The sequence below is a fragment of the Dipodomys ordii genome, unplaced genomic scaffold (assembly GCF_000151885.1).
Source record: "Dipodomys ordii isolate 6190 unplaced genomic scaffold, Dord_2.0 Scaffold25, whole genome shotgun sequence".
Lineage (NCBI taxonomy): Eukaryota > Metazoa > Chordata > Mammalia > Rodentia > Heteromyidae > Dipodomys > Dipodomys ordii.
The window spans coordinates 3,069,248-3,096,872 of NW_012267241.1; the positions used below are offsets into that span (position 1 = coordinate 3,069,248).

A 27,625-nucleotide genomic window follows, 5' to 3' on the forward strand; every position below is an offset into this window, starting at 1 on the left:
AAGGAAGGAAGAAGTAGTCTGAGAGGCTTCTGTAGAGCTCTTAATACATTCTGAAAACTAAGAGCTATTCCAATTCCACCTAAATTATTTACATATTTTTGTTCTGTTTAACTGAAATTACAAACTTTCCAGAGTCCTAGCTCTATGACATATGTTGGTTTGCTTCAGGTAGACTTTAATGAGGCCACTTCAAAACTAGTTTCTAGTTTGGAGTCATGCCTCAAGATGTAGAGCATCAACTCAAAATCCTGAGTTAAACCCAAGTACTGCCAAAAAAAAAAATGTAAAGTTTGACAGACCTACATTTTCAGCCCATGTCATTGAAATTAGCATAGAAAATTGTATTGTAAAGTAAAAACTAAGAATGAGCCAGCAACAAATTCTCAATTTAAACTGTAAGAGAAGCTGTGCTTCAGAAATGGACACTGATAGATACTTGATTAATTTCTGTCTACCAAGGATAAGAGGCCCAGAAGTAAACATCTAATCTAGAGGTTTCATTTGCCTGATTCAATAATTCGTTTATATCTTTCTTCATTTCTGTAGTAGGAAGACCCCTGCTCAGGCAGGCAAGACTACCTAGTCATCTGGAGTGACATTCCACAGCAAGGAAGTTGTTAACAAAGAAGCAACTTTATTGAGAAAGTTCCTACACTGATGGGTCAGGGCTGCAGCACAGGATCCAGAGCTAATACTTAGACCCCGAGAGGCCCCCATTCTTTGGTTTATAAAGGCAAAATCCACGAGGTTGAGCCTGGTCACACACAGTTGACCAAAGGGATCATAACACACACAAAGGATTGAACAGTCATATCAGACCACACACAGGTGGCCAATAGGCGGAGTTTACTGTAAGCATGTGCCTGCCTTTTGCAGGGTTTATGGTAAGCACGTGGTATTGCCAGTTGGAGCCAGATGACAACTTATCTGTTTTAAGGGTCAGTCTTTAACTCAACAATCAAAGGTGGGTTAGGTTGTTCATGGGAGGGGGACCAGATGCATTTTTTTCATTCTGGGAACTAGGCCCATCAAGTCTAAAATCCCTAAAACAAAAGCAAAGCTCAAAATGGAATCTTACCAGCTGGGGCCCCATCTCAGGGTCCACTTCAATTTCCTTATTGGCTATTGTGCCTTAAAATACTTACATTATCAGATTCAAAATTATATCCTATGATACTTGAGGAAAAGGAAGCATTGAATCTCATTCCCATTTTCACAGACAGAAGATATTTAGGAAAAATGACTGTATATATACCACATACAGCATGAGTGCTCTCAGTTTCCTTTTTTGAGGTACAAAGGAGATGAATTTGCCTGAACTGCTTTCAATTTCTGTAATAAGATCTAAATTTTGAACCGAGCTTTCTATCTCAAAGAACAAACAGTTAAAAAGGACACATTTCTTCTTGGAAATGTTTTTTTAATCTAGAGTCTCTGCACTCAGTGGTCACTTAAAAGCTGATATCTCTATACCCCTAAGGTTCTCATTTGTTCCTTATTTGTTTTCTCATTACCACCCAACTCTACCAAAGCACTTCAAAAAGTCAAATGCTGTGCAAACTCATATAATACTAGGACTATCCAAAGAAGTGTACTTGAGAAAATGAAATATTGTATTGAGTACAAAGCTAGAACTGTTCAACAGCCCTCAGGAAGATAGAATATGTGTTTGATGAATAGGACTGTTAGTTTTAATCATGATTATGAACTAGTTATGAGACGGAGGATTTAAGTCAAGAACTGTAAAGTTTATCAAAGTCTGAAGGCCTTTCCATATTTTGTCATTTTATCATACACTGAACAAGATTTTGAACTAAGGACATTTATGCTGTTTTCAAAAGCTCATGTTTACATGGGTTAAATTCTAGTTCCAATAGTAGAGCATACTTTAGAAGTCATATGGATTACACAATAGGAAAAAAAACCCATGTTCCCTTTCGGGGTTGAAGTATGAAAATTAGGAGGTAAGTGAAAGGATTTAACTTAAATTCATGAAGTTAATAGAACCCTCTTCTGGTGCACAAGGAATAGAGCAATAGGTAAAACCACAAGCAAATAGCCATACTGGCCTAAAGAGGGCCATGGATTCTGTAGTTGTGTAATTAAAAAAAATTATCGTGAATAAATTAGTTTCATTCTTTAATTTTATATCTTTATATCTTTTTAAGACAGTCTCAATGAGTAGTCTACAAGGACATGGAACTGGCAGGTAGCACAGGCTGGACTCCAGTTGCTAATCATCCAACCACTGGGATTACAGACATGTTTCACCACACCAGGTGAAGCTGGCTAGTTTCTGAGATAAGTACATATATATATATATATATATATATATATTATATATATATATGTATGTATCTATGTATCTATGTATATATACACACACAGAGGTAAAGACATACATATATTAAATTAAATATTTGTTTATGTGGACAAGACAAAAGGGAACCAACTGCAGTTGGATTAGTGCAGACAGAATCAGCGATTCCCTAAACAATTATCCAACCCGGGAAGTGCCAGCAGGTGAAGAAAGACATTGAAGAACTCTCCCCCATCTACCCAATCAACATAGCTACCAGACCAGAAAGAACAAGCCCAGATCAGAACACACCCTAACCATGGGGGGTGGGGTTTAGGAGATCAAGGTTGATGGTCCACACCTGTGGGCCCAGCCTAAGTGAGGCAGACACACCGGGTTCCAGAGGTCAAGTCTAACCTGGTCTTCCTAGTAGGACACTTTCTCTGAAAAACAGCAAGCAAACAAACTGGTTCCCGCCAAGCCAGCAGTCCCACAACCCCACAAAGAACCAAGAAAGAGGAAGGAAAGGCTGGGAAAAGACTCGCACATGTACAGATTTGCATGAATACAATATATCTATATATGTATATACATTTTCATGTATCCATGTACATATATATTTGTATATATATATATATATATATATGTGTGTGTAGATAGATGAGACAGGTTGTTGGATTTGAATCATGGTGTCATCGTTGCTGAAAGAAAAAATAGTTAAAATCAGAAGGTATTGTCAAGATAGAATAGAAAATTTGATTAATAGAGTAAATGTAAGGACTAGAGAAATAAAAAAAGACATAATTTAAAACTAAAACAAACTGAACATAGGTTGCTAGTTAAAGGAAGCAAAAGAGTATATAGAGCAATGAAATTCAACTTAATATTAAATACACCAGGAAGCAAATCAGTAAACTCCTAAGCACAAAGAGAATCCTAATGGTAAGAGTCCTTCCCTCCCCATATGTCCTTCCCTCCCTGTTGTTCTAGCCCCCTCCCCCCATCTCGATGTCAGTCGAAGTAGGGAGGTTTACCTGAGCATTCTATTAATTCAAAACCTCTAAAAATTGTGTTCAGCAACATCAAGTATTCTATGCAGTAAAGAAAACCTATCCATATACTTGAGATTTTGGAGTGAATTTTTTCTTTTATTTCTGAGTTCTAAGGGATTATTTTGCTGTGAAAGGCAAAAGGAAATCAATAGGAAGATTTATTGTCATCACTATTTTGTTAACTTGAATAGTTCAGGGGGTGTATAAAATTTCATGTTTGGGAAATTATATGAAACACAACTGTATAATAGAAATGAGAGGGATAATAAACGTGTATATAAATGTATCTATCACAATAATTCACAATAATTAATTATGTGATATTAGAGAAGGTAATCTCTATGCTCTTTGTTTCTCTTCCTTTAAATTCTTTACTTATTTATTTGTGGTATCCTTAACATGATGTATAGAAAATGATATATAGAAAATCTTGTATGATATTTAAAATAATGTATGGCAAGGGAAGGTAAGTTTATTATTAATATTTCTAAAAATGAGGAGACTGTTTTTCCTTCCATCAGCTCATATGGTGGTGATTCTAATTTAGAATTTCTTTTCTTTAAAGATCATTGCTTGTAAAAATGAGCATAGTGTGTGACACTGGGACCATAAAACTGTTCTTCAAGTTCTGAATAATTGTATTTCCATGATCTGAATAATTATGCTTCCATGATCTTTACTTTCAAAATTTTAAATGGACAAGTAATATAAACAAAGAAATGAAGTTTTAGGCAAGTAGAGACAGAAGTTTTAGGCAAGAAATGGCTTTTACTGTGCCTTTAATCATATCATCTTGACACCTTTTTATGCTGAATCTTTTGTACAAGACTATTTTTTTTCACTACAGTAGCTCTTGGCTCTAGTTGGCCAATCTTCTTTACATGATATACACCATTTGTTCTCTTTTTGCATCTTTCAAAATATCAGATTGGATATCCATTCCCCACATCCAAGTTCAAACTATTGCTTCTTTCCCTAATTTGTTGCGTAAAACCGTTCTTCTGCTGAAGAATGTCGGTGGGACAAGCTTGACAGAATCAACACCATTTTCCAAGGTATCAAAACTAGAAATAAATGGAACTGTAGTTTATACTATCAGAGCAGTTGCACTTAAAGTTCTCCACCAGTGGAATTTTATTTTCTTTACAATAAATTGAATTGCGCTGTTGCCCGAAGAGCTAGAAAACTTATAAGCATGTCATTGTATGAAGCGCATGAGAATCAAAGTTAAGGGAAATTAAATTCATATCTTAGGTTCCCATTCAGAAACAACATGACTTGACCAAAATACTCAATAGTTGTAGAATTCTTGATAACTTTAAATACTGTTTGGTCAAATGATAGTTTATGAAAAAATGGTATAAACTGTTTATGGTCATTGTATAAAATAGGATTCTTTATTTCAATAATAAATACTTGCTGAAGCCTACTAAGTCATGTGTGGAATTCTGCTGTGTACATTGATTTTTATTGTAGGTACTAGCATTGTGCAGGGACTAGACAAATTAGGGATTATATAATGTGAGGTATAATGAACTCGTGTTTTATGTAGATATATATGTACATATTTAAATAGAAAATTATGTCATATTTTTCCTATGTTATAGACATTTGTAAGCACACATATATTACATATATATTTCACATCAGAATGATAATTTGAGAGTTGCCTATTTCTCTAAATATTAGAGAAGTGACCTTGATCTAAGTGCTAGATAAGTCACTATTTAAACTAACCCTTGAGGGATGGCAAGGGAATTTAAGGCAGATGGAAAGGAATTGAATAATCCAATGAATAGGACCTTAAAGTATATCCATCCTGGAACATTGTTTTTCTGCTTCAGCTACATCAACTTGAACAACTGCATTAAAATACCAATATTGGTTTCTTCTCTGGGTGTTAATCTATTTGATTTATACCTGTAAGATCTTCATTCAAGTAGGCAAACAATAGAAGAATAGTTGGTTGAATACATATTTGCATGAGAGTATATGAAACTCTGAAGCAAATCCTTTGGCTAGTCATTCTTTGAAACGTATTACTATGATGAAAATCTGAAAAGAGAAAAAATTGTTTTATTTCGCATTTTGTATATTCTCATGTGCCAAGAGCTATCAAAGGTTATGTTGTCTTCCAGCAGAGTGCTGAAAGGGAGAATTGTGCTTGCATCTTCACTTGCTATTCCGGTTTTAGAAATGATTATGAACGTTACTTGAGTAGACATTGTACACCAATTTTATAAAGATATTTTTAACTTGGAAGGAAGAGCAAGTGTTTGGAATCAATATGAAATAAAATGAAAATTTTAAGTTTCAAACAGATGTTCTCTTTTGGCAGTGATAGCAGATGAAGCATTAGGAAACTATTTTAATGGATCAATAAAATATTCTGTAGGAACTCATTTAGAGGGTTAAGGCTTATTTGTAACTCTCTCATAAAGGTAATGAAAGAGGGCAAATCCAAATTGAATTCCACATGGCCTTGCTGATTAGAGCTGTTAGTGGTATCATTAGCTGAGTCAGAAGAAACAGACCTATGAGGACAGGAAGTGTGTTGGGTCTTCACATGCCCAGGAAGCATTGGATGCACTTTACAAAAGGAAATCTCATAAGAAATATGTCTCCTTGCATTAATTCAACAGCTTTCTCCTTTCTCCCATTGCTGGTAGAGCAAATACCAGGAAGCTAAAAAGACATAGTTAAATTTCAAATCCAGAAAAAGTATCTATGGTGTCCCATGATTCTTTAATAATTTCCATATGTTCTAATTTCTGTTGCCTTATGAATGAATGCATTATAAAACTTTCTAATAAGTTGACTTACCTCTCTTCATCAAACTAGTAGTGCTTGTGTTGCTAAACTCTTCTATCAGCCTATGTCAATATATCTGTGTATTGTTTTTTCCCTGAAATTCATATCGAATATTATCTATATTGATATCATTCTTAAATTAAGAATGCTAAATTCTAACATGGAAGTAGGCAGTTGGTTATGCAAAATCAGCTCTTAAAAATATTTTAAAATTTAAGTTTCATTAACTGTAATCTCCCTTCAGCAGCTTTAAAGGATGGCACTGTAGAGAAATGGAATAAATGAAGTATCAAAACTTTGGGAATATTAACTAAGGTAGATTTTGGAGTCAATGGTTGGGGAAAGAACTTACCGAGGCAATGGGGGATGGAAAGCAAAGTTTTATTAGGATGGTATTATAGGGGGAAAAAGTGACAGACAGGACTATGTTCCTAGCGGGACTATCGTCCCTTAAGACATGATTCTGTGTAGGTTTTATACCTTAAATTACAGTACATTATTTTGTTTCTTCTTTGGTTGTTTCTTTGTTTTGCTGATTTAGTTCTAGGGCATAGATTCAGAGTTTTTCCCTTTTGCTCAGATTTTTGCTTATGGCTGGTGCTCTACAACTTGAGCCATATCCCCACCTGGCCTGGCAATTTAGAAGTTTATTGGAGTTAGGTTCTTACAGTGCCTGGACTGACTTCCTATCAACAACCTCCAGGTATCAGCCTCATGAGTAGCCAAGATTACACGCAGGAGATACCAATGCCCACTGAGTTAAGTTGCTTTAGATTGTCTTTCTCCTATGCCTTCTGTCCTCTGTCCTTTCTATCTTATCTATCTCTGTCTCTGCCTCTGCCAGTCAGTCTCTATCTCTTTCTTCTTACACTTCCTCTCAAATAACTGTGCTAATCCTTGGTCTCATGAGGGTTTCTTTATTATTATTATTATCTTCCTAAAGTAGTTATAAAAAACTATTTCCTGAGTTCATTGGTCTGGTAAGAGTAGGTTAGCTTTTATTTTCCTTCAGGGTTGTTTTTTTTTTTTAATATCTATTGGTTGCCAATTTGTGATATCTCTATGAAACATTCTATCTATGTCTGATTTACTTTCTTTCAGGCAATCTAGGTTTGAGAAAATCAGATTCATCCCTGATATAAATGTAAATCAGTAGGCCTTGTGGCTAGTTGATAACTAAGCTAGCCTTGGAAATGGGTTTGATGCTCTCCAGAGCATCCCTTCTGCTTGCTGTTGCTTTTCCTGCACACTTCTTAATCCATGCATGTGAGCCTACTTATTGCTGGCAGAGACAAGCTATTACTAACCCCTTCAGCTTTCCTGCTGTATCTCTGAGTTTTTAGGTGAATAAAACTTCATTTAGAATCATCCAAGTAAAAGATGACTCTTAACATGGGCACTATAGAAAAGAAGAAATATTTTCAACATGGTTTAAAAATAAAACTAGTGAAAGATAATATATAAGTAGAACTAAAGTCACACTTCGTTACTTTGATTAGTTCCCAAAAAGCGCAAAAGAAAATGGATAGAAAAGAGTAGACGACCCATATTCACAGATGTCATATCCATAAATTAAATCAATCCGGGATTTTAGTTGCAAAATAGCAACCCAATAGTAAAAAAAAAAAAGTAATTCAAATAAAAATACAATGCAACAGTGATGTACATAGGATTTACATATATAACACATAGTATCTATTACAGGGATGATGAAAATACACAGGAAGATGTATGTAAGGGCTATGTAAAGCAATTCTGCAAAGCACCCATTTTGCTTTTCTTAGGCACCAAAACACAGAACAGCTAGGTTCTCTACTTCCTTAATATGATCTACAGAGAATAGAGCAGGGGAAATGGTAGCTGCTAAGTGGACAGCAAGGGAATTCTTGCCCCAGCTGTTGTTTTATTTAATCACCCTTATCACTGCCCTTTGACCTATTATTCTTCCTTTATTTATTGGCAGTGTTGTGTTTGTAGATTCTCAAGACTTTGGATACTCTTTTATTCTGCTTTCACTTTTAATCTTCTAAACTTTGGAAGTACTCTTGTCATCTTTTTGTTTCCATAGGTTATCATAGAGGTAATAATCAGAAATATGTGAAGTGGAGAAGGAAGGGGGAAATAGAGATTTATCACCCTCCCAAACAGTAAACTACCAATTGGTGATGGTTTCAGAAAAAAATATTGCTTGAAATTGTCATACACAGGAAACACCAGAGTAAATATTAAAATAGTCTATATGTCATATGATGGTCAAGGGTTCTGTTATATGATATGCACACTATGCTATGCTAGATATTGATGTGTATCTATTATCAGAATACAATGAAAAGATATAAATGCTTATGCTTTTTATATTGATACTTATTAGTAGTTAACATGAGTTAATTATGTTCCCTAGTTGGAGACATCTCACAGCAACACCACATCTGCAATCAGGATTTTTAGTTTTAAAACACAGATTTCTTCGTATCTTCTCATTCATCCACATATAGTAGATGTTTTCCTAGCTTTCACCTAATGTTGAAAGTATATTTCTTTCAATGAAGGTGAATACTCAATTTAAAAATAATTTCATTAAATGGCTAGATTAAAATGATTCCAAAATGACCAAAGCTGTGTTTCAGTATTTTGTTACAAAATTGAAATGTGCTTGAGTCTAATAGTAGAATGACACATATTTAAATTTTATAACAAAATTGTGAGAGCACAATTATTTCAGAAGGTTGAAACAACTTGTGACAAACAATAAAGTTTTTTTCTTTCCTTCAGGCTTCTAAGTAACCTGGTTTATTTTCTTAATTTTGCTAGCGTGTGTTGATTGTGCAAAGAAGTTTTATTATACTACTTTTATGTACACTTACAATGCCTTATGATTAAGCAATGGGTTTTTATATATTTATACTTTTTAATATAAAGATATATGATTACAGGTTTATTTTAAAAATTAAAAAAAGATATTGACTGACTTGAGGATAAAAATTATCCTCATTTTCTTAGTCAGATGATCTTTAAAATATAAATTTTCAAAATCTTTTTCTTCCAAATTTAGTTTAAAGGATTATCTAAGAGAGTGTCACTTACAATCTTTTAAAAATATTTGATGTTAGAAACTTGCTCATGATTTGTGCTCTAGAATGCATGTTTTCTTCTCAACAAGATATACAAATCAATTTATTTGTATTAAATGTTATTTACTTTTCAAATGGAAGCAATTTAAAATTTTTACATCTTCAAAATATATTGTCAATATGCAAGCATTAAATACAATTTTTACATAGAAGTTAATTTCATGAACTTTTAATATTTTCTTAATGACACATTTAACTCCTTAAATAGCACTAAAAATTAAAAGGTAAGATATCATTGTTAATCTTGAGTTAAGAATTAATGAAAATATTCACAAAGTGTTATAAAGACTGAATTTACTATATACAGGTTCATAAATAAAAAATGAATATAGAGGAATGGATGTGACTATGATCCAGTGAATGGAGAAAAGCCTTTAGAATGTAGAAGGGTTTTCTGACCTATCTATGCTTTTTTTTAATTAGTTATGAAAAATGATGTCATAACTACTGTGTTCGACATTGAATTACCCATCTACAAAGTAAAATAATGGCATTCCATAAGTGCACTGTTGGCCAGAAAAAGTTCAAGTACAGAGAACAATGTACATGAAGGCAAAATCAGGACAGAGGCATCTTACTTGACCAAGCCTAGTAGAAGTGACCCCATTAGAGATTGCATATTCAGGGTTAATTGAAGACAAAGATGGATAGAGAGCATTACATCAGATTATAGAGGGGCTTATAATAAAGTAGATGAGTATAGGTTTGATGGAGAAGACAATGGATAACCATTGGTCCACCAGAGGCAGAAGTGTGCATAATAAGTAGTAGTAAGTAATAGGATTAAAGAAGATATATCAGACACAGAAATACAGGATGGATTGATTGGATAGGAGACCCTGATGTAACCTAAGACATCCTTAATTACAAAGCATTAATAAGATAAAAGCATTTTATGGAAACTTGTAGTAGCTTTCTGGGTATCTCTCTAATATTATGGAATGCAAATAATTACCTACTTGAAGTATCACTTCCTCTATTTATATGCTGAAAATTGCTGCCTTCTTAATATAACTGTAACATTTTATACTTGTCTGGATGCAAATTTCTCTCAACATTGCAAAATGAGTTGATTTGTGTCTTAATAGTGAAGGAACCACTCATTTCTTTCTGTTTTCTGTCAGTGATATGAAATGTTTTCTTGATGATAAGGTGTGTGTGTGTGTCCCATCTCATTTTATTTTTTTACTTGTAGATGAGTCTCCCACATTTTCTATATCAAGTAACAACTCTAACTTTGCTATCTTTCTTCACTGTGTTCTTGTTGGGATCATCCTTTCTTTATCATGTTGAGACTGACTAACATACACAAATAGAATCCGTTTATAACACAGTTATTCTACTTTCTTCCAAGATGGATTCCTGTAGCTTTTGCTAGCAGAAAAACAGCTCTCAGTATGACTGACCTCCAACAGAAACAGGAAACCAACTGTGATTAGAAATATCTTTTAGTGGATTTGTACCACCCAGAGGCAGTCATGAAAGTTTAAGTTTTTGATAAAATACAAGTCAAACATAAGAGAGAAAGGTAAAAGCAGTTTTAAAAAGAAAGGAATTTTGACCCATCCACAGGCACTGAAACACGTATTTTCCTTACTAGAAACAATAAATCATTTTAATTAGTGTGCATTGCAGTGCAATATGTTTAGATACATTTGACCTTAAACAGTCTTGACCTTAGCTATAGAACAAGAGGTAACTAAAAGCTCTAGCCCTTTAATTTAAAGATTGGATTCCCTTTTCCTTTTATCTCTGTCCCCAGTCCCCAAACCTCACTCTCTTTAAAATGTGTAACATCCAGGAAATGGTAACATCTTTTAAAACATTCAGCTTAAAGTAAGTGATTTATAAAATTATAATATAATTATCTGTTGGGATTTGATCCAAGCATTTTGCTAATGCTTTGGAGAATACGATGCTCAGTAGTTTTGCATATAATGGTAGGAAGAAGAGCAATGCTATCATCATAATCAAGGGCCTTCTCTATACTTTTATGGCACTAAAATCAGATTTTAATCATCGTCTTTATCCTGAACTCAGTACTTTCATTCCACAGAATAACTTTTCTGTCATCTTGATGAAGCCTCACCTTAGTGTCATTGGGTGTCAGCAAAAGTGTTTGATTTTACTAACACTGTAAAATGGATGTTGTGTTACACAATCTGCTAGTGCAAGACCTGGCAACTTGGCACTGAGGATGTGGAATTTTGTCTCCACTTAATAAAAGAAAATCACCTTCAATTCTAAGTGCTTCGAAATTTGTGTCAAATTAATATGTTGTTATTGACCACAAAAGTGATACAACTGATTACCATCCCATTACAGCCTTGGTTGTCTGGAAATTCAGAATAAACTGTCTTCTCACTTTCTTTTTGTGTCCTTGTTTTTAATGTCCTAATTTTTATTGTTTTTTTCCCCACATTTATCCATTTTTTTGTTTCATCCTACATGTTCTTTTGAACCATTGCAGATCTTAGATGCCTGACACATATAATTGCTCAATAAATATTTGATGAATGAGCTAAGAAGAGTGTATGCAGCATTCCATGGCAGAAGGCGCTGCTCAAGATATATGTGTTGAATATTGAAAGACAGATGATAGGTACACTTTTAATAGTGAAGACAGTTATTTTCTCTATAAACTCTCAAGCAATATTGTTAGCTGCAATTTTGGCTTTTAGGCACAGTTTCTGCCTATATATTATTCAGTATTTATTTATATAGCTCTTTGCTCACTTTTGTTTTAAATGAACATTTTTTAAAAATTCTAGTCAGATTGAGCCTAAAGATTCACTATTCCTCTTGATATCTGCTTTTGTAATTTACTAAAATTGTAGTAGATAGTTATTGAGCTACTGTGATCTTCTGCTAGGACTATCCTAGACATATAATAATTATTACAAATCAGGAAAACCATGGAGCCTATGTTTCTTTGGGTCGGGCTTACTTCACTCAATATGATTTTTCCATGTTTTGCCATTTCCTTACAAATGGGGCGATGCCATTCTTTTTGATGGAGGCATAGAATTCCATTATGTATATAAAATGATGCTAATCAAAATGAACTCCCAAGCTATGGAAACTAGAGAGAGTTCTTTCCTTTGTTTTTGTTTTTGTTTTGTTTTTAGAATTTACTATGTGAAGTTCTTTGTTCTTTTTTCTTTCATTTTCCCTCCTTAGGTTTATCCCCTGTTGTCACTGTTTTTTGTTTTTTCTTGTTTTTGTTTTCTGGATTTTGTTATGCTGTGTCTTGTATATACTTTTATCTGATTTGGGGAAGGGAAGAGGAATAGCAAAATGGTAAGACAAAGGGTGAACCAATGCAACAGCAATACTTAGAATGCTATGTCAGAAATGAACTTTACATCTTGGGAGGAGAGGGGTTGGGAGAAAGGAAAGTGGGAGAAAGCAAGGGAGAGGGTAACAATGTTCAACAAGAAATGAACTCATTCCCTTACTTATGCAACGGTAACCCCTCTGCCATTATCCTTATAATAGAGCAGAATAAAATAAAATAATAAAATATTATAGTAGGTTTATGATAGACAAGCTTCAATTACTTATGATATCTTAGTTGTTTTGTTCCTTAAAATGATGCAAACAAAAGCAGCATTAATCACATTGGCACTTTAGCAATATCCAGCACTTGAACAGTTCCTTCATAAGCAAGTTTTAGCAGCTCAACTGTCAGGCAAATGCTGACCATGAAAGTTAATTTTAGAATGACAATATATGATTGTTGAGTGTAAAGTTGCATGAAAGTTATGGAGCAAGCTCTGTATAAATAATAAATTCAAGGAAAACTACCGTATCTCATTTCTTCACCAAGTAACTCCTTTTTCCTTTCTCCTGTTAAATATTCTTTCTGTTCTCAGATTCCTCATGGTTCATTTAGCATTTAATTGGCCTTTGTTTGTTTTACTCTGTTCTAATTGTGTTTTCTTAACCTGGACAATGTCATCATTGCCTTTGTTTTTATGTTTTAATTTCTCATTTATCTTTGCACTCAGCATAGTGTTAACTACATTTTGTACAAAGAGAACAAATGTATTGGGAGAACAATAATGTCTCTGATATATTAGACAAAATTAAAGGTTAATAATCCTGGTAATAATACTGGTGTATTTTATGCATTGTGAGACATTTATGCTGTATATCTACCAGCTGAATTCAATAAGGAGATAGGTAGTCCAGATCCCATTCCTTAGTACCTGTTCAAAACACTTATTCAACTGATAAGGAATTGGTATATGAAAATCTCTCTTTCTCTCACACATACACACTTATTTTTAGTATTGACAACATTTAGTATTGACAACACTATTTTAACACAATGCAATATATCAAAGAAAGCCAATAAACTGCAAATTTATACTAAGAAGAGCTTTGAAGACATTTGAAAAATTTATATTCTTTGCACTTTCCAGAATAGATCTGTTTCCCAGCTATTTTGCTACCGGTAGATAGCAAATGGAATCTAGTAATGTTTCCGAATAATTAACTAATGAGTTCCATTTATAGCAAGAAGCCACTGAAGTCAATATTAGTATTCAGGATACTTGCATCACAAAGCATAGAGATCTTTAATTCATGTGTGAATAACAATGGAAGCAACATGTTGAACATAGTATTTTCCCTGAATAATGACTTTCCTGTGGCTTTAAGAAAAGCACACCAATATTTTATGAAAGAGTTGGTATGGATAATGTCAGCTTAATTTGTATGTAAGAAAAGTCATCAAAGGATTTTCATGTCTGTTTTCTTATTTAATTCATTTCACAGTCCTGTAAAAAGGTTGAATGTACCCTAATCTCTACTTGACATAAGCACTTAGAACCAAGTGCCAAATTTTCCAAAGTTCCTGGTTATTTAAATGCTCCTGTCTTTATATCCATGTTAAATCAAATTAACATGCTTTTAGACAATTACTCTAAGCAGGACATTTTATTGGTTCTTGTAAATACTTTGTTAGGTGAAGAGTCCCATTTTCTCATTCTTTGAATAATGTTGAAATATATCTAAAGTTTCTTTTCTTCTATTACCTGCAACACACATTGTCCAAGTCACAAAACATTCATGTGTTCTTTTCCTCTTTAATGTGACTTTTTCCTACAGCCAGAGTCCAGGTTTTATCTTTTTTATTGCATCCTAATCTATTTTCCCCTCCAGTAGTAGATTCAGAGTGTGAGTAAATGAAAACAGATATATCAACTCATGGAAATTTTCAGTGTAGAACTCCAAAAGTTGACTCTTCAGATGCTGAGAAATTGTAATAGAGTTAGGATACAACATGAAAAGGCTGAGAGAGCAGTGTCTGCTGGATTGAAGCATTGGTACCATCACAAACTTAACGCTGCCGTTCTCTGCAGGGAGAGAAAAGAATGTAAAATATAGAATGCAACAGAATATAGAAATGGAGCTCTTTCTCAGCAATCCAGATTCTCATTTATGCACCTCTACAAGACAAGTCTAAGCAGATGACTGTGATATTATTATCAAGTGATAGTGAGAAAATACTTAAATATATACGCATTATTGAACCTAAGTTTGAATAAGTGTATTGTTGGGATATTACCAGTTCCTTTTCCTAAAGTGAAGCCATTAAAATACCATGCATGGATAATCTTTGTTAGTCCATCAGTAAAATCTATTTGCCATACCCTTCCAAGATCATTATGATCAAATATCAGCACTTTTGATAGCTTATCATATTCAAGTCTTATCACAATACATTTAGATTTCATATGCATTCACTCCATACAGTGCTCATAAGCATTCTCCTTTTTAACCCCCTTTGCAGGCCGAATTTACAGCCATGCGTGAGCAGTACATGCGAGGTGGGGAGGGTTTCATCATCTGCTACTCTGTCACTGACCGCCAGTCCTTCCAGGAAGCTGCCAAATTCAAAGAGCTCATCTTTCAGGTCCGCCACACCTATGAGATTCCACTGGTGCTGGTGGGTAACAAAATTGACCTGGACCAGTTCCGTCAGGTGGGTGCTAATCTTGTTGCCTTCTATCTTTTCCTCTTAAAGTGTATATATCAAATGTAACTACTTCCAAAGTTCATGTTGAATTTTTTAAGTGCACTTTTTATTGCTATTAGTAAGGAATTGTACAAAGGGATTACAATTCCATAAGTGTGGATATGGTTACAATGTTTTTGAACAATGTCACCCCTTCCTTCATTAACCATTTTCCTTGTGCGGTTCGGTCCCTGACTACAAGTTACGATGTTCCTTTTATTTTTCCAGATTGTACATTGAATAAAATGATTGCATTTGCACAACTTCTCTCCCTCCATTCCTTGTCCCCTTTTTGCCACCACCTCTGTATGCCCCCCCACAAAAAAAACAAACAAACAAAATGCCTGTTAACAGTACTGTGATTGTTTAGAGGAGCTATGCCTTTGGATTCCTCCAGTAAGTATAGCCTCCTTTAGTCTATTTCCTCGTGTGTAAATGCATGTATGTATGTTTTCATGCCTAGTTGTGTTTTAGATCTGGCTTCCACATAGGAGAAAAGACATGCAATGTTTGTTCCTCTGAGCTTGGCTTACTTCACTTAAGATTTGTTCTAGGACTATACATTTCCCTACAAATGACATCTTATTCTTTCAAATGGATGAGAAATTTGTGTGTTCCTATGGTTGATGCGTTAGCTACCCTAACACAACCCCTCCGAAATGCCTCTTTACAGCATCCTTAGCTAAGGATGGCTGGCTTTCATTTTCTTGTTTGTTTGTTTGTTTGTTTTGTGTGTGCATTTGAGCAATAGCTTATAGTAAAGGTATTTCTCTATAAATTTGAGGTTGGGATTTAAAAGTTCAAGAGTTTCTGCATTTGACATTTACACACAAAGAAGCCCAAGCAACCTATGTGGACCAAGACATGCAGACAGATTTACAGTTATCCCTGGCAGGGACCATGAATTTGGGGAAAGCCATTTTTCCCTTTCCAGAACCATGCACCATCTTCCTGTTACTGAAACCAATCCATACAGAACAGGAAAATATTCCAACCAAACTTACCTGAATTTTTGACCTAAAAATCAGTTAGAAATAAGGTAGAATGGTATATTTTGGGGAAAAAGTTATGTGGCAATTAATAAAGCAGACTCTTTCCTCTTATCCAGAACAGAGGCAAACCACTCTCTCCTAGGTTGAAAGACAATTTCTTTTATACATTGCTAGCCACCCCTTTTGTACTATCGTGATCTGCAGAGACACCCCTGACTTCTCCAAATAGACAATACTGATAAGGCAGAGAGTCTGCCTAGATAAGATTGGAAGCACTACTCTAGCAAGCACACATAGGTCACTAGAGTTAATTCTCATTTGGCCAGATACTACTTCTTGGGAAGCACCTGAGGTTTCTACATTCAAGAAGACCAGGGGCCAGTTAAATCATTGCATGACTGACTCAGCGATACACTTCATATTAAGCAATTCTCATACAAATCAAATTCTGGTGAATCTAATTGTCTTTGTTGAGTTGATTACTTACCATCAAAGATGTTTCAACTTTATTTGCATTGACCTTAAATTTGAACTGGCTTTTAATAGTTTATGTTACTTCAGTTAATGATTAAATTTTAACTCACTTAAAGTAGACTTCCAGTAAGACCTTTTGCTAAAGTAAGAATGTTGATGAAAGTAAATTGGTTTTCTTACTATGTTTTTTATAATTTTGAATTTTTATATTAATGCCCTTAATGCTCCCAGAGAGCCAATGTTTATAAAATTAGACTTAACATGGGAACATATTCCAGTGAATGGAAGCCTTGTTTTCCTGAGCTCACAGGTGACTCCTGGAATTTCACAAAGGTGGCATATTCTATAGAAACCTTTCCTTATCCTGGATAAATTAAGCATTCTGACCGATTAGCATTGAAATGAATCTAAGAGCACAAATGTCACCAAAGCACAGGTGCACACATGCACTCACACACATACACAGCACATACTTTAAGTGATTTTGCAGATATGACAGATTTTGCCTTTTGGATAAAAAAGAACATATAATACTCATAGTGCAAGAAAAGACGAAAACATTAATATTTTATGGTGATGTTTTTGTATAATTTTATTTGAAAATTTAGGCTTCTTAATGTGGATGCAAACTATTATTTGTTAGTTTGTTTCCTCTACTGCTACTTTGCTTCCTGCAAAGCAATATGTAGTGTGATCTATTCACATTTCAATGAGTTAAGAAATTAAGTTCTCAACAGTTAAAGATGAATCTACTCTCAGATAAATTTGTAGCCTAAAGGTTTGACTGTTCAGATATTCTGAAGGGTAGGGAGATTTTACTTTCCTCTGGGCTTTTAGGAAAATCACTGGGGAGCAGCCCATTAAAGGTACAATCAATGATCTCAGGGCCATTTCTATTGTACGTGTCAGAATTCCATGAGAACAAAAGCCTCTGATTGGGCTCCTGGTAGGAGAGCTGTAAGTGACTGGTACAGCTGGTGAGAACACTAAGAAAACTGCTTGAGTTTAAAGTGTAGAAAGGCTTCTCTTTGTGATTCAAGAAGCTGCTTTGCTCACTCAGCAAGCCTTGTTTTCCTGAGCTCACAGGTGACTCCTGGAATCTCACAAAGGCGGCATAGTCTATAGAAACCTTTCCTTGTCTTGGATAAATTAAGCATTCTGACCAATTAGCATTGAAATGAAGCACAGGTGCACACACGCACTCACACACATACACAGCACACACATACACAGCAGATATGACAGATTTTGCCTTTTGGATAAAAAGAACATATAATACTCATAGTGCAATAAAAGATGAAAACATTTATTATGATTTTTATAAAACTGCTCATATATCCCTGTCTGCAATAACAAAGTGTTGATGTGAAAATTTAGCTTCTGGTTGTATGGTGCTTGTGACAGAAACAATTATCCCTCACATTGCAGAGTTTCTCTGCAAAGTGATTTTTAATTTGCACTTGATTTTAATCTTCTGATAGCCCTGTGCAGCTGTGAAGAACATATTTAAAGAATAAGAATATCTGAGAAATAAATCTGTTGATAAAAACGGACTCTTCCAGTTAGTGACAAAATGAAAACAAAAACACAGATCACAGCATTCTTTTTGTTACAAGAGTATTTGAAGGGGAGGGTAGATGAAAGAAGAAAAAAATGCAGTAAAATTTCAATGTGTATTCTACAAAATTTAAGAAAAGTCAGGGAAGGTGTGGGTTGGGTAGGATGGGTGAGAATGTTGAAAGGGTGACATTGATCAAGATTCATTTTATTCATAGAAAGAAAGAGAGAAGGAAAGGAAGGAAGGAAGGAAGGAAGGAAGGAAGGAAGGAAGGAAGGAAGGAAGGAAGGAAGGAAGGAAAGAGAGAAAGACCAAAGTTTTAAATAAAAGATTCAGAGAGAGAGATTGATTATAGTACAAATGTGTTGCATAGCCTCCTAGAGCAACAGGGGTAAACTATTACAGACTTCGAAGGAATTAGTACTGGTGCTGTTGTTTAATGTGAGTAGAAGCAATTGTAATTCTCACTAGACAACCCTTTTTCCTCTGTCTATTGAAAAAGATTGAATAAAACAAGATGGCCCATGCTTAAAGCGTTTTCATTTTCATATTTGATGGTTATATGTATTTGTACTCCTAAAGTATGTTAGTGAATCTCAAGGGCTTTAAGGCAAAAATACTGGCTTTAGAAAAGCAAATAAACAAAGTTTTTAGTGCTTCAAGTTTTATTATCATTCACCAATACAAGTTTAAATATGAAGGGCACTATGTCAATATTTTATGAGATCCATATTCATTCTGATGGTGATGACACCCATGAGGCATTTGCAAAGAACTCCATCAGGCATAGTATTTTCTCATACCAACTAGTACATGATACTTATTCACCCATGATTCACCTGAAATATTGATAGGTTTTGGAATTGGCTTGAATTCATAGCGCTGGCTAGACTTAAGAACAAAATACAGCAGATTTTGATTCAGAATCTCTCCACATTTTCCTGTGAACCTGCCCACATACATATATGTATAGATATATACATATGATATATATATATATATATATATGCTTTATGACCTTAGCATGTTTCTTAAAGCATGGAACGTATGCAATAGCATTTTTTAGCAAAAGTAGTAGACAGGACCAGAATGATATTTTGTATAAAATGGTCAGCTCTAGGCCCTGTACAATACAGTGATAGGCAGAAGTTACAGGGAATATCGTGAGGGAAAATAGGAGTAGTGACATTCAAAAGTCATTGAGCAATTTTTTTCCAAAGTTCATCCAAACTATTTTGAAACTTTTCTTAGTTCCTAGACAACATGAGACCTCCCAGCTTCTATTATCCATGTCCTTATTAATCATGTTTTCTGCCATCATTTTAGGAAACAGTACAAGATAATTGCTGTTTTTGACAAAACCCTAACAAACTATGCAAAATGTTTATAGTGAACAAGTTTCAGAGACTGGCATCTGGACTAGGAAAGTTTTTGCACCAGTCACAGGCCATAAAATATTTTTATCCAGAGGAGATAGAACATGACAAATCATTTAGGCCCAAAGGAATAATGACGTACTAATACACAGCTTAAGACTCTGAACCACTGATTTTCATAGTTTAATAAAAAAAATGTTGGTTTGGGATCCTAAAGACTCCTTTTTTTTATGTAGTGAGATATCTAATAAAAATACTTTCAGTCCTTTATTGAGAGATTATTTGGTCATTAGTAATGACTGTACTAAGGAAAAGAATACGTATGTAGAATTTTACCAAGTATTTATTTAACTTTGCAAACGATATCTTTGGCATGCAAAGGAATACAAATCTAGTCTTGTCCTAAAAAGTTTTTTTTATGAGGTGCTATTCATAAGAAGTAAGGAGGAAAAAATATATACTGAAAACAAAATTTACTGTGAAACTCTATGGTTGTCTCTGAGTACTATATTTGCTGCTGACTTTGAAAGATCCAAGTGGACAAATACCAAGTGGAATCACAAATCCTGACCAGCTAGAAATGTGGGTGAGTGAAGAGAGTTGATTTTGGAATACCATAGAAAAGCAAATTTTAGGACAGAAATAAAATGTTGGACTTATTACAAGCAGTAGTAAGTGTTTGGTGAGAAGTTGGAAGATAAGCATGCTTTGCAAACACTTACCAAACATGGTCAGACTAGTGTCACAGATGATACTTGTCTTGAAGACAATTTATCAAAGCAAAACATAAATATGTACCAGAATATATTTAATACATTCAAATTCAGCTATTAATTGCAAATAGCACTCAAACTTAAAAACATAGTACTTAATTATCTTTCTTCAACAGTGCATTAGATAATTCACATTATCTAATTGTTTTGCAAATAGTGAGAGTCTAATTTGGATAGCAAAATGAACAGTTTGGCAATTTATTCATACTTAGATACGCAAATTCAACTAACAGTTATTTCCTCTAGGTATCATTTCCACCGCATTCACTTTATATATTTTTGTTTCATTAAATACATATAGGTGTTAACTTTAAATAAAAACAAACTAAACAAAGTAGAGTTTAGAATTTTATTTATGTTAACAAAATGGAGTTTAGAAGGAGAATCTACACATATATTAGTTTTCTAACATATATCAAAATATATATGTGTATGACCATGTATTTAATTTCTTGATATATAGCTATATACACTACATGTTTGGTAAAGCTTCTACGTATATGTGAAAACAACAAAAAGCATACACATTTGGGTTGGTTACTCCATGAATGTATGGACTGGAAGATATCATCTTTCAACAACTTACAGATCATGTATCATTTATTCTGATGTCTGTTGCTTTTTCTAGAAAGTCCCATTTGTTGTCAATGTTATTGTGAAAACAATGTTTGGCATACTTCCTATACAATAAATCCCAGCTCAGTGCCCTTAAGATTGTCTTGTCTGTAGTTTCCTGTAGCTTGAGCCTGATGTCCCTGTGTGGCATTCCTCCTTGCCTGTTAGTTAAAGAAACAGGTAAAATTGCGCAATCTGGTGATGATGATGGATACAGCATTAGAATAAATTGACATAAAAAGCTATGCATTTGTAAATGTATGAGAAATCTCACCCGAAATGAGATCTATGCTTCTGAAAATGTGATCCCCAAACCAAAAGTATTAGAATCTCCTGTGACTTGAAGGAGAAACACGACCTCTCTCAGTCAGGGATGCAGTGGGCAGCCTTGCAATCTATTTCAACAGATTTTCTGACTGATCTTGGATCATGATAATGCGAGAGAATCACTGGGCTAGAATATAAATGAAAGCGTGTGATAACTAACTTTCTCCTTAGGTGACTACAAAAAAAGAAAGACCATAAAGCCTGTAAGTACTAAATAAAGCATATGAGATCTGAAACACACACACACACACACACACACACACACACACAGAGTTGAAGCACAATAAATATATGTTAAGATTAATGCTTATGTTGAAACAATAATAATGGTAGTAGTATAGATTTAATGTAGCATTCTATCCAAATTTCTCATTTCCAAAAATCAAAATTTAAGAATTGAGAATAAGTGCTTTACCTTCTACCTGCTCAGGAGGCAGAGATCAGAAGATCAAAATTCATGACCAGACAAAGGAAAATTTCAGTAAAAACTTATCTGAAAAACCACTCCAGCATGGGTACATGTCTGCTTTCCCAACTATTTAAGAGGAGGTAGAAAAATAATGATTTGAGGTCAGCTAACTGTAAAAGTAAGGGTCTATCTGAAAAATAAACTAAATTAAAAATGGCTTGTTCATGGTTCAAGTGGTAGAGTGTTTGTCTAGCAAGCACAAAGTTCAATGCTACAAACATATAAACTTTACTGAAAATGCTATATGTCTACAATAGAATTAACTTTCCTTTGACATTTCATGTTTTATTGGCACAAAGGTTATGGCTGCTTGGACTAAATTGATATAGTAACTCTGCTTCCCTTATTTAAATGGTGTTGCACTAAATTTTTTTGGTGTACATGGGTCATTGACTACATTTGTAAATTTCGGCAAGTCAGTGAAGTCTTATAGCTTGCTTCATTCAAAATAAATAAATAATGAAAGAAAAGCTTTCCTTTTTCAAGGAAATAGATTGGTGCCTTGAAATAAAATTCAATATCATAGAAACATTACTCTGTTTTTTATATAATTTTAAACCAATCACTTAAAATAACTATCCTAAAGAAATAAATCCTCCTTGGTGAATTTCCCTCCATTTTGTGCTGTTATATCTGATTTGTGGTTCTCCACATTCTTTCCAAGGAATCCTAGCTACTGAAACTTTGATATCTGTATTTTCCCAAACTCCTAACATGTAGATTTCTTGTATGTGTATATTGTGTAGCATAGATAGATAGATAGATAGATTGATCATTGGAAACTCAAGCTGTCCTGTAAACTCAAAACATAATGCTTATAGGTTGAATTATTTTAAAAAAGGGATATTTACTATTCACATGTTAAAATTTTTTCAAAAATTTGATTATATTGTTTATGTGGGAAGATATATAATCTATCTTAAAGTTATTTTAAAATAGTTGTATAGCTACAAGCACGTTTAGGCAATTGTACAATGGAAATCGGGTGCCAGTGGCTCACACCTATAATCCCAGCTATTTAAGAGGCTGAGATCTGAGTATCACAGTTCAAAGCTAGCCCAGGCAGGAAAATCCCTGAGACACTCCAATTAATCACCAAAAAGGCCAGAAGTGGAGTTATAGCTCAAGTGGTAGAGCACTAGCCTTGAGTACAAAAGCTCGGGGACAGTGCTCAGGCCCTGAGTTCAAGCCCTAGTACCAGCACCCCAAAATAAACCCATACATTTTGTAACATTCCCAATGTTACCATCAACAGCCTGTAAGAAAAACAAGAAATACAGCTGTCTGTGGTAGCACAGACTTCAAAAGCTACAGACAGAAGGATCACATGCTTAAGTTCAACTTGAGTTACATAGTAAGATATTTTCTCAAGAGTCTAGGAAAGAATGAATAATTCCATAAGTTAATCGATGAATATAATAAATGACTCAATAAATTGACAATGATTCAATCCATAGTTTATTCACATTTCAAAGGCTATGTGTATGCATCAATTTGTATACATAATGTACTGTGGTTCTGTTCATAATACATGATTTATAACCTCTTCCAAAGTAAAGAACCCACCTGTATTAATAAATATAAGACTTCCTTTTGTTCATCTCTTTACTACATCCATTCTATCTTTTTCCATTCTCTAACTTTTGACAGTAATTCTCTAACACATTTTATATTTTATTATTACATACTTGTGAAGATTTAGTATTCATCCTTTTGGAACTGACTTCTTTTTCTTGGAACTGTTGAACAAATCCCGGGTTATGTGTTTATCAGTTGTCTCTTTATTTTGAATAATACTTGTTGAATATATCCAAACTATTTTTTTCATTTACCTTATTGAACTATTTCTTTCTACTTTGTTGTCATTTAACTGTTTCTGAATGCTTAAAAGGGATGTCTGGCACATTAATTTTACCCATTCTTGTTTGTTAGCACATATAGTGAAGATTGTAACTATCTTTGAGAAAGCTTTTAGTTGTATAGTATTATTCCAAATTCTTACATAATATGTCTTCTCTATTCATTTCAAAATACTTTTTAACATCAGTTTTGATTTCTCTTTTGCCACATCCATTTTTCACAAATAAAGTTCTTAATTTCTGAGCCTTTGAAAAATTATTTTCTTACTGAATTCCTTTTTATTTTCCAGCATTTAAACAGAGTATGCTTTTTATACTTTTAGTCCTTCACAATTTAAAGAGTACTGATTTATAGCATTTTTATAATGAGTTTTGGTAAGTGTCCTATGCATATTTGATAACACCTTTGTGTTCAGTGTTCTTTGTATGTTGCATTTGTATGAATTGATCTTGAAAGTTACTTTCTTTTATCCATTAAATGATCACATCTTCCATTTCTTTAGTGTGGATTTGCTGTAAAGTTTTGTTTTGAAGTTACACTTGAGCCCATTTATACTTGAGCTCATTTTGATACCCAATCTGCAAGTCCCAGTATTCTTAATATTTTATTGTGGTCTGAATCAGTAGATTCTCTCACTCTCTGCCTCTCTCTCTGTCTGTCTCTTTCTCTGTCTCTGTCTCTTTCTCTTCTCTCAGGCATAAAAACATATGTGTCATTTAGTCAATAAGGCTTATAAAATTCACTTCTGGAAGAAAGCTATGTATAAAAAATTCCTACTTCATTAATTCATCAGAAACAGAAAGGAGAGGAAAGCTGGGGTGCTGAGCTTGTGGATATTTCGTGTTCACCTTGATTCTTAAACCCATGGATATTTCAGCTGCAAATTACACCTGGGGGGGAAGAAGAGTGCTTTCTCCTCCTCGACTACTGTTTATGTTGTCACTCCTCTGGGAACCTGCTCTCTGTTCCAGTCAGTGGAAGAACTCTATCAACACCTGCAGATTCTTGGTTCACATACTTGACTTCCCTTCTTCTACTTTATATGTAACTAGAATATTTTATTTTGTGCTAGAAACTAACCAGCATGTTCATATGTTACGTTTGTAGTCTTTCCTGATGCCCTAGTTTGTATCAGTGGCAGAGCTGTTCAAAATTACCTGGACACCTATTGCTGGTACTAGGACTTAGGCACATGATTTAATGACACGGGATGCTCTTTACTTTGGCTAGATTACAGTGTCAAAGTAGTTAACTCTTGTAGGACTTGCAAGAACAGCTAGCAGTTCTCAAATTGAATATGAATTAATTCAAATGTCAATGCAAATGAATGAATTTTAAGTATATTTTAAAAAAGATCTGTGAGTTTCTCATATCAGGACTTGGCCCCTGAAAAACCTGCTATTGTAGAAAAAAGACAGTGTTACATCCATCTTGCTGAATGGAGGGGATCACAGTGGTAGTGGCCAAGTTAATAGATGGGAGAACTGGAAAGAATGCCAGCCACAAACATGACAGAATGGCTAGGCTAAATCTACTTGGCCTGTATCAAGCCCACCTGGTGCTTCTCAGAATTGCTTGTCTAATAGCTGATACTGTCATTATCTCTGGTGTTCAACCCCCTTGCAATTATATACAGCATACATTCCAACACCTCCTCCCATCTGAGCTTAGTCCTGATTCATTGTTCCCAAACATGGTGATTTCACAACCTCCAATCCCTCCTTTAGAGTTTTACATTATCACCTTATATTAGCCATTTTTTCTTGCTGAATATCACACGTGTTGGTGTGTGTGTGTGTGTGTGTGTGTGTGTGTGTGTGTGTGTGTGTGTGGCCTCTCGATCCATTAGTGCTTTTGAACTTGTCATACTCTGTTCATTTGTTCACACATCTGTATACACAAATAATTACTACATTTGATTAAGGCTGAAACTGTCCTACACGAGAAAAGTCTTTCCTCAGTGAAGACCTAGTCTAAGAAATAGAGAAGCAAATATTTTTCTTTTATCTTTAAAAATAAATTGAAAAGGGAACAAACAAAAGTTTTGAGAAGATGTTGCAAAATATCATCATGCTAAGAAAAACAAGTAACAGTGAATGAGGAGTAATCTTCAGAAAGAATATTTAAAAATAAAAAGAAAGAAAAGAAAAGAAAGTATCTAGCCAGGCACTGGTGGTTCATGCCTGTAACCCTAGCTATTCATTAGGCTGAGATCTGAATATCGCAGTTCAAAGCCAGCCCAAGCAGGAAAGTCCATTGAGACTTTTATCTCCAATTAACCACCAGAAAACTGGCTTAAGTGGTAGAGAGCTTGTCTTGAGCTGAAGAGTTCAGGGAAAGTGTCCAGGCCCAGAGTTTAAGCCCCAAGATGGACCAAAAGAGAGAAAGAGGAGGACTGGGGTGGGAAGGGAGAGGGAAGGGAGAAGGGAAAGGGGGTAGAGAGAGGGAGAGAAGGAATACTGCCTAGTCTAAGCTTTGAACGTTGAAGCAGAACACTAGGAATATGGGCAAAAGCTGTCTAATTAACCATTCTTTTAATGGGGGGAAAAACTATATCCATAATAATCAAATGAGATCTGAGTCAGACAAAACAGGTTTTGAAGTGCAAGTTTCCATACCCAGAAATTAATGACATATCTCATCTGTTACTAATTGATCAGTAATGCTACAAAAATGAGGATGATCGGCAATTAAAATTGTCATTAGAATTAGCAGCGTTGAAGCTGGATTAGAGCTATCTTCTAAACAACATTTGATTCCAAAAGAATTACCACAGTATCTCAGCTGTACCATACCACTGGTGAAGAGTTATCCTTCCTTCTGTAGTCACTCAGGATGGGCACTTTGAACCACATCTCCACTTCTGGCTTTAGGATGGTTAATTGGATATGAGTGTCACAGATTTGTCTGCCCAGGTTGGCACCAAACAGACCTCAGCCTTCTCAGTAGTTAGAATTATAGACATGAGCTATCAGTACATGGCTCAATTTTGTTTTACTTAGAAATAACCAAGAGAAATAATTACTCCTTCTTCCTAATCAATGGGGATATTCTTATAAAGCAATGTACATAGTAATAAATAACATTGCCATAGTAAGATTTTATCAAATTTATAGTTATATTTTGCTGCATATTTGATAGCATCTCTGTGTAAAAAGAATAAAATACTATGAGAGTATTTTTTTAGAATAAAAACCATTTGAACAATTCCTGCCAGATCCCAAATATAGCCATAATAATAGGCAGGATATAAAACTGTCTATGTAGTAGCAATTTAGTCTGGCTGGATTCTGTATCCAAAGAACCCTTTCTCCAATGCTTACTGAAACTTAGTATTCACTATTGAGAAAACAAACATACATCCCAAGAGACAGTGCACAAATGGAAATACTTCTGAGAGAAGATATGGAAAAGCAGCTACTTTTATTTCAGAAGAGGAAATACATTGCTTATGAACATTCTTTCTTCCTCAACTTTTTTAATTGTGAAAATACCGTACAGAGGGGTTACAATTACATGAGCAAAGTAATGACTATATTTCTTATCAAGTATTTTTTACCTCCTCCTTTGTTTCCCCCTCCCATCCCTTCCCATCCCCCCTTCCATGGGGGGGGGCGGGGGGACCTCCACCAACCTCCCCCCATGCCAAAGTTGTAAAGTTCGTTTTTCAACATAACATCTTGTACATCTCATTGTTGCAATGGGTCCACCTGTATCCCCATTTAAACAATTTGTTTTTTTTTTCTTCCCCTCCATGAATTATACCAACATAAAACAGTGAAAACAGCGGTTATACCATGGGGGAGGGACATACAAAGCAACAAAGAAATCATCTTATAAATATGTTAGAAACAATTGCAAGA

General features: G+C 34.5%; 1 protein-coding gene across 1 annotated transcript in view; it reads left to right on the top strand.

Annotated features, from left to right (window-relative positions):
- The window catches only part of Rit2 (Ras-like without CAAX 2), a 310,909-nt gene that overhangs the window by 166,856 nt on the left and 116,428 nt on the right, over window positions 1-27,625 (top strand). Inside the window, exon 4 of the mRNA XM_013014873.1 lies at window positions 15,094-15,285. Within this exon, the coding sequence (XP_012870327.1) occupies window positions 15,094-15,285 (192 nt within the window). The remainder of the gene's footprint in view (window positions 1-15,093; window positions 15,286-27,625) is intronic.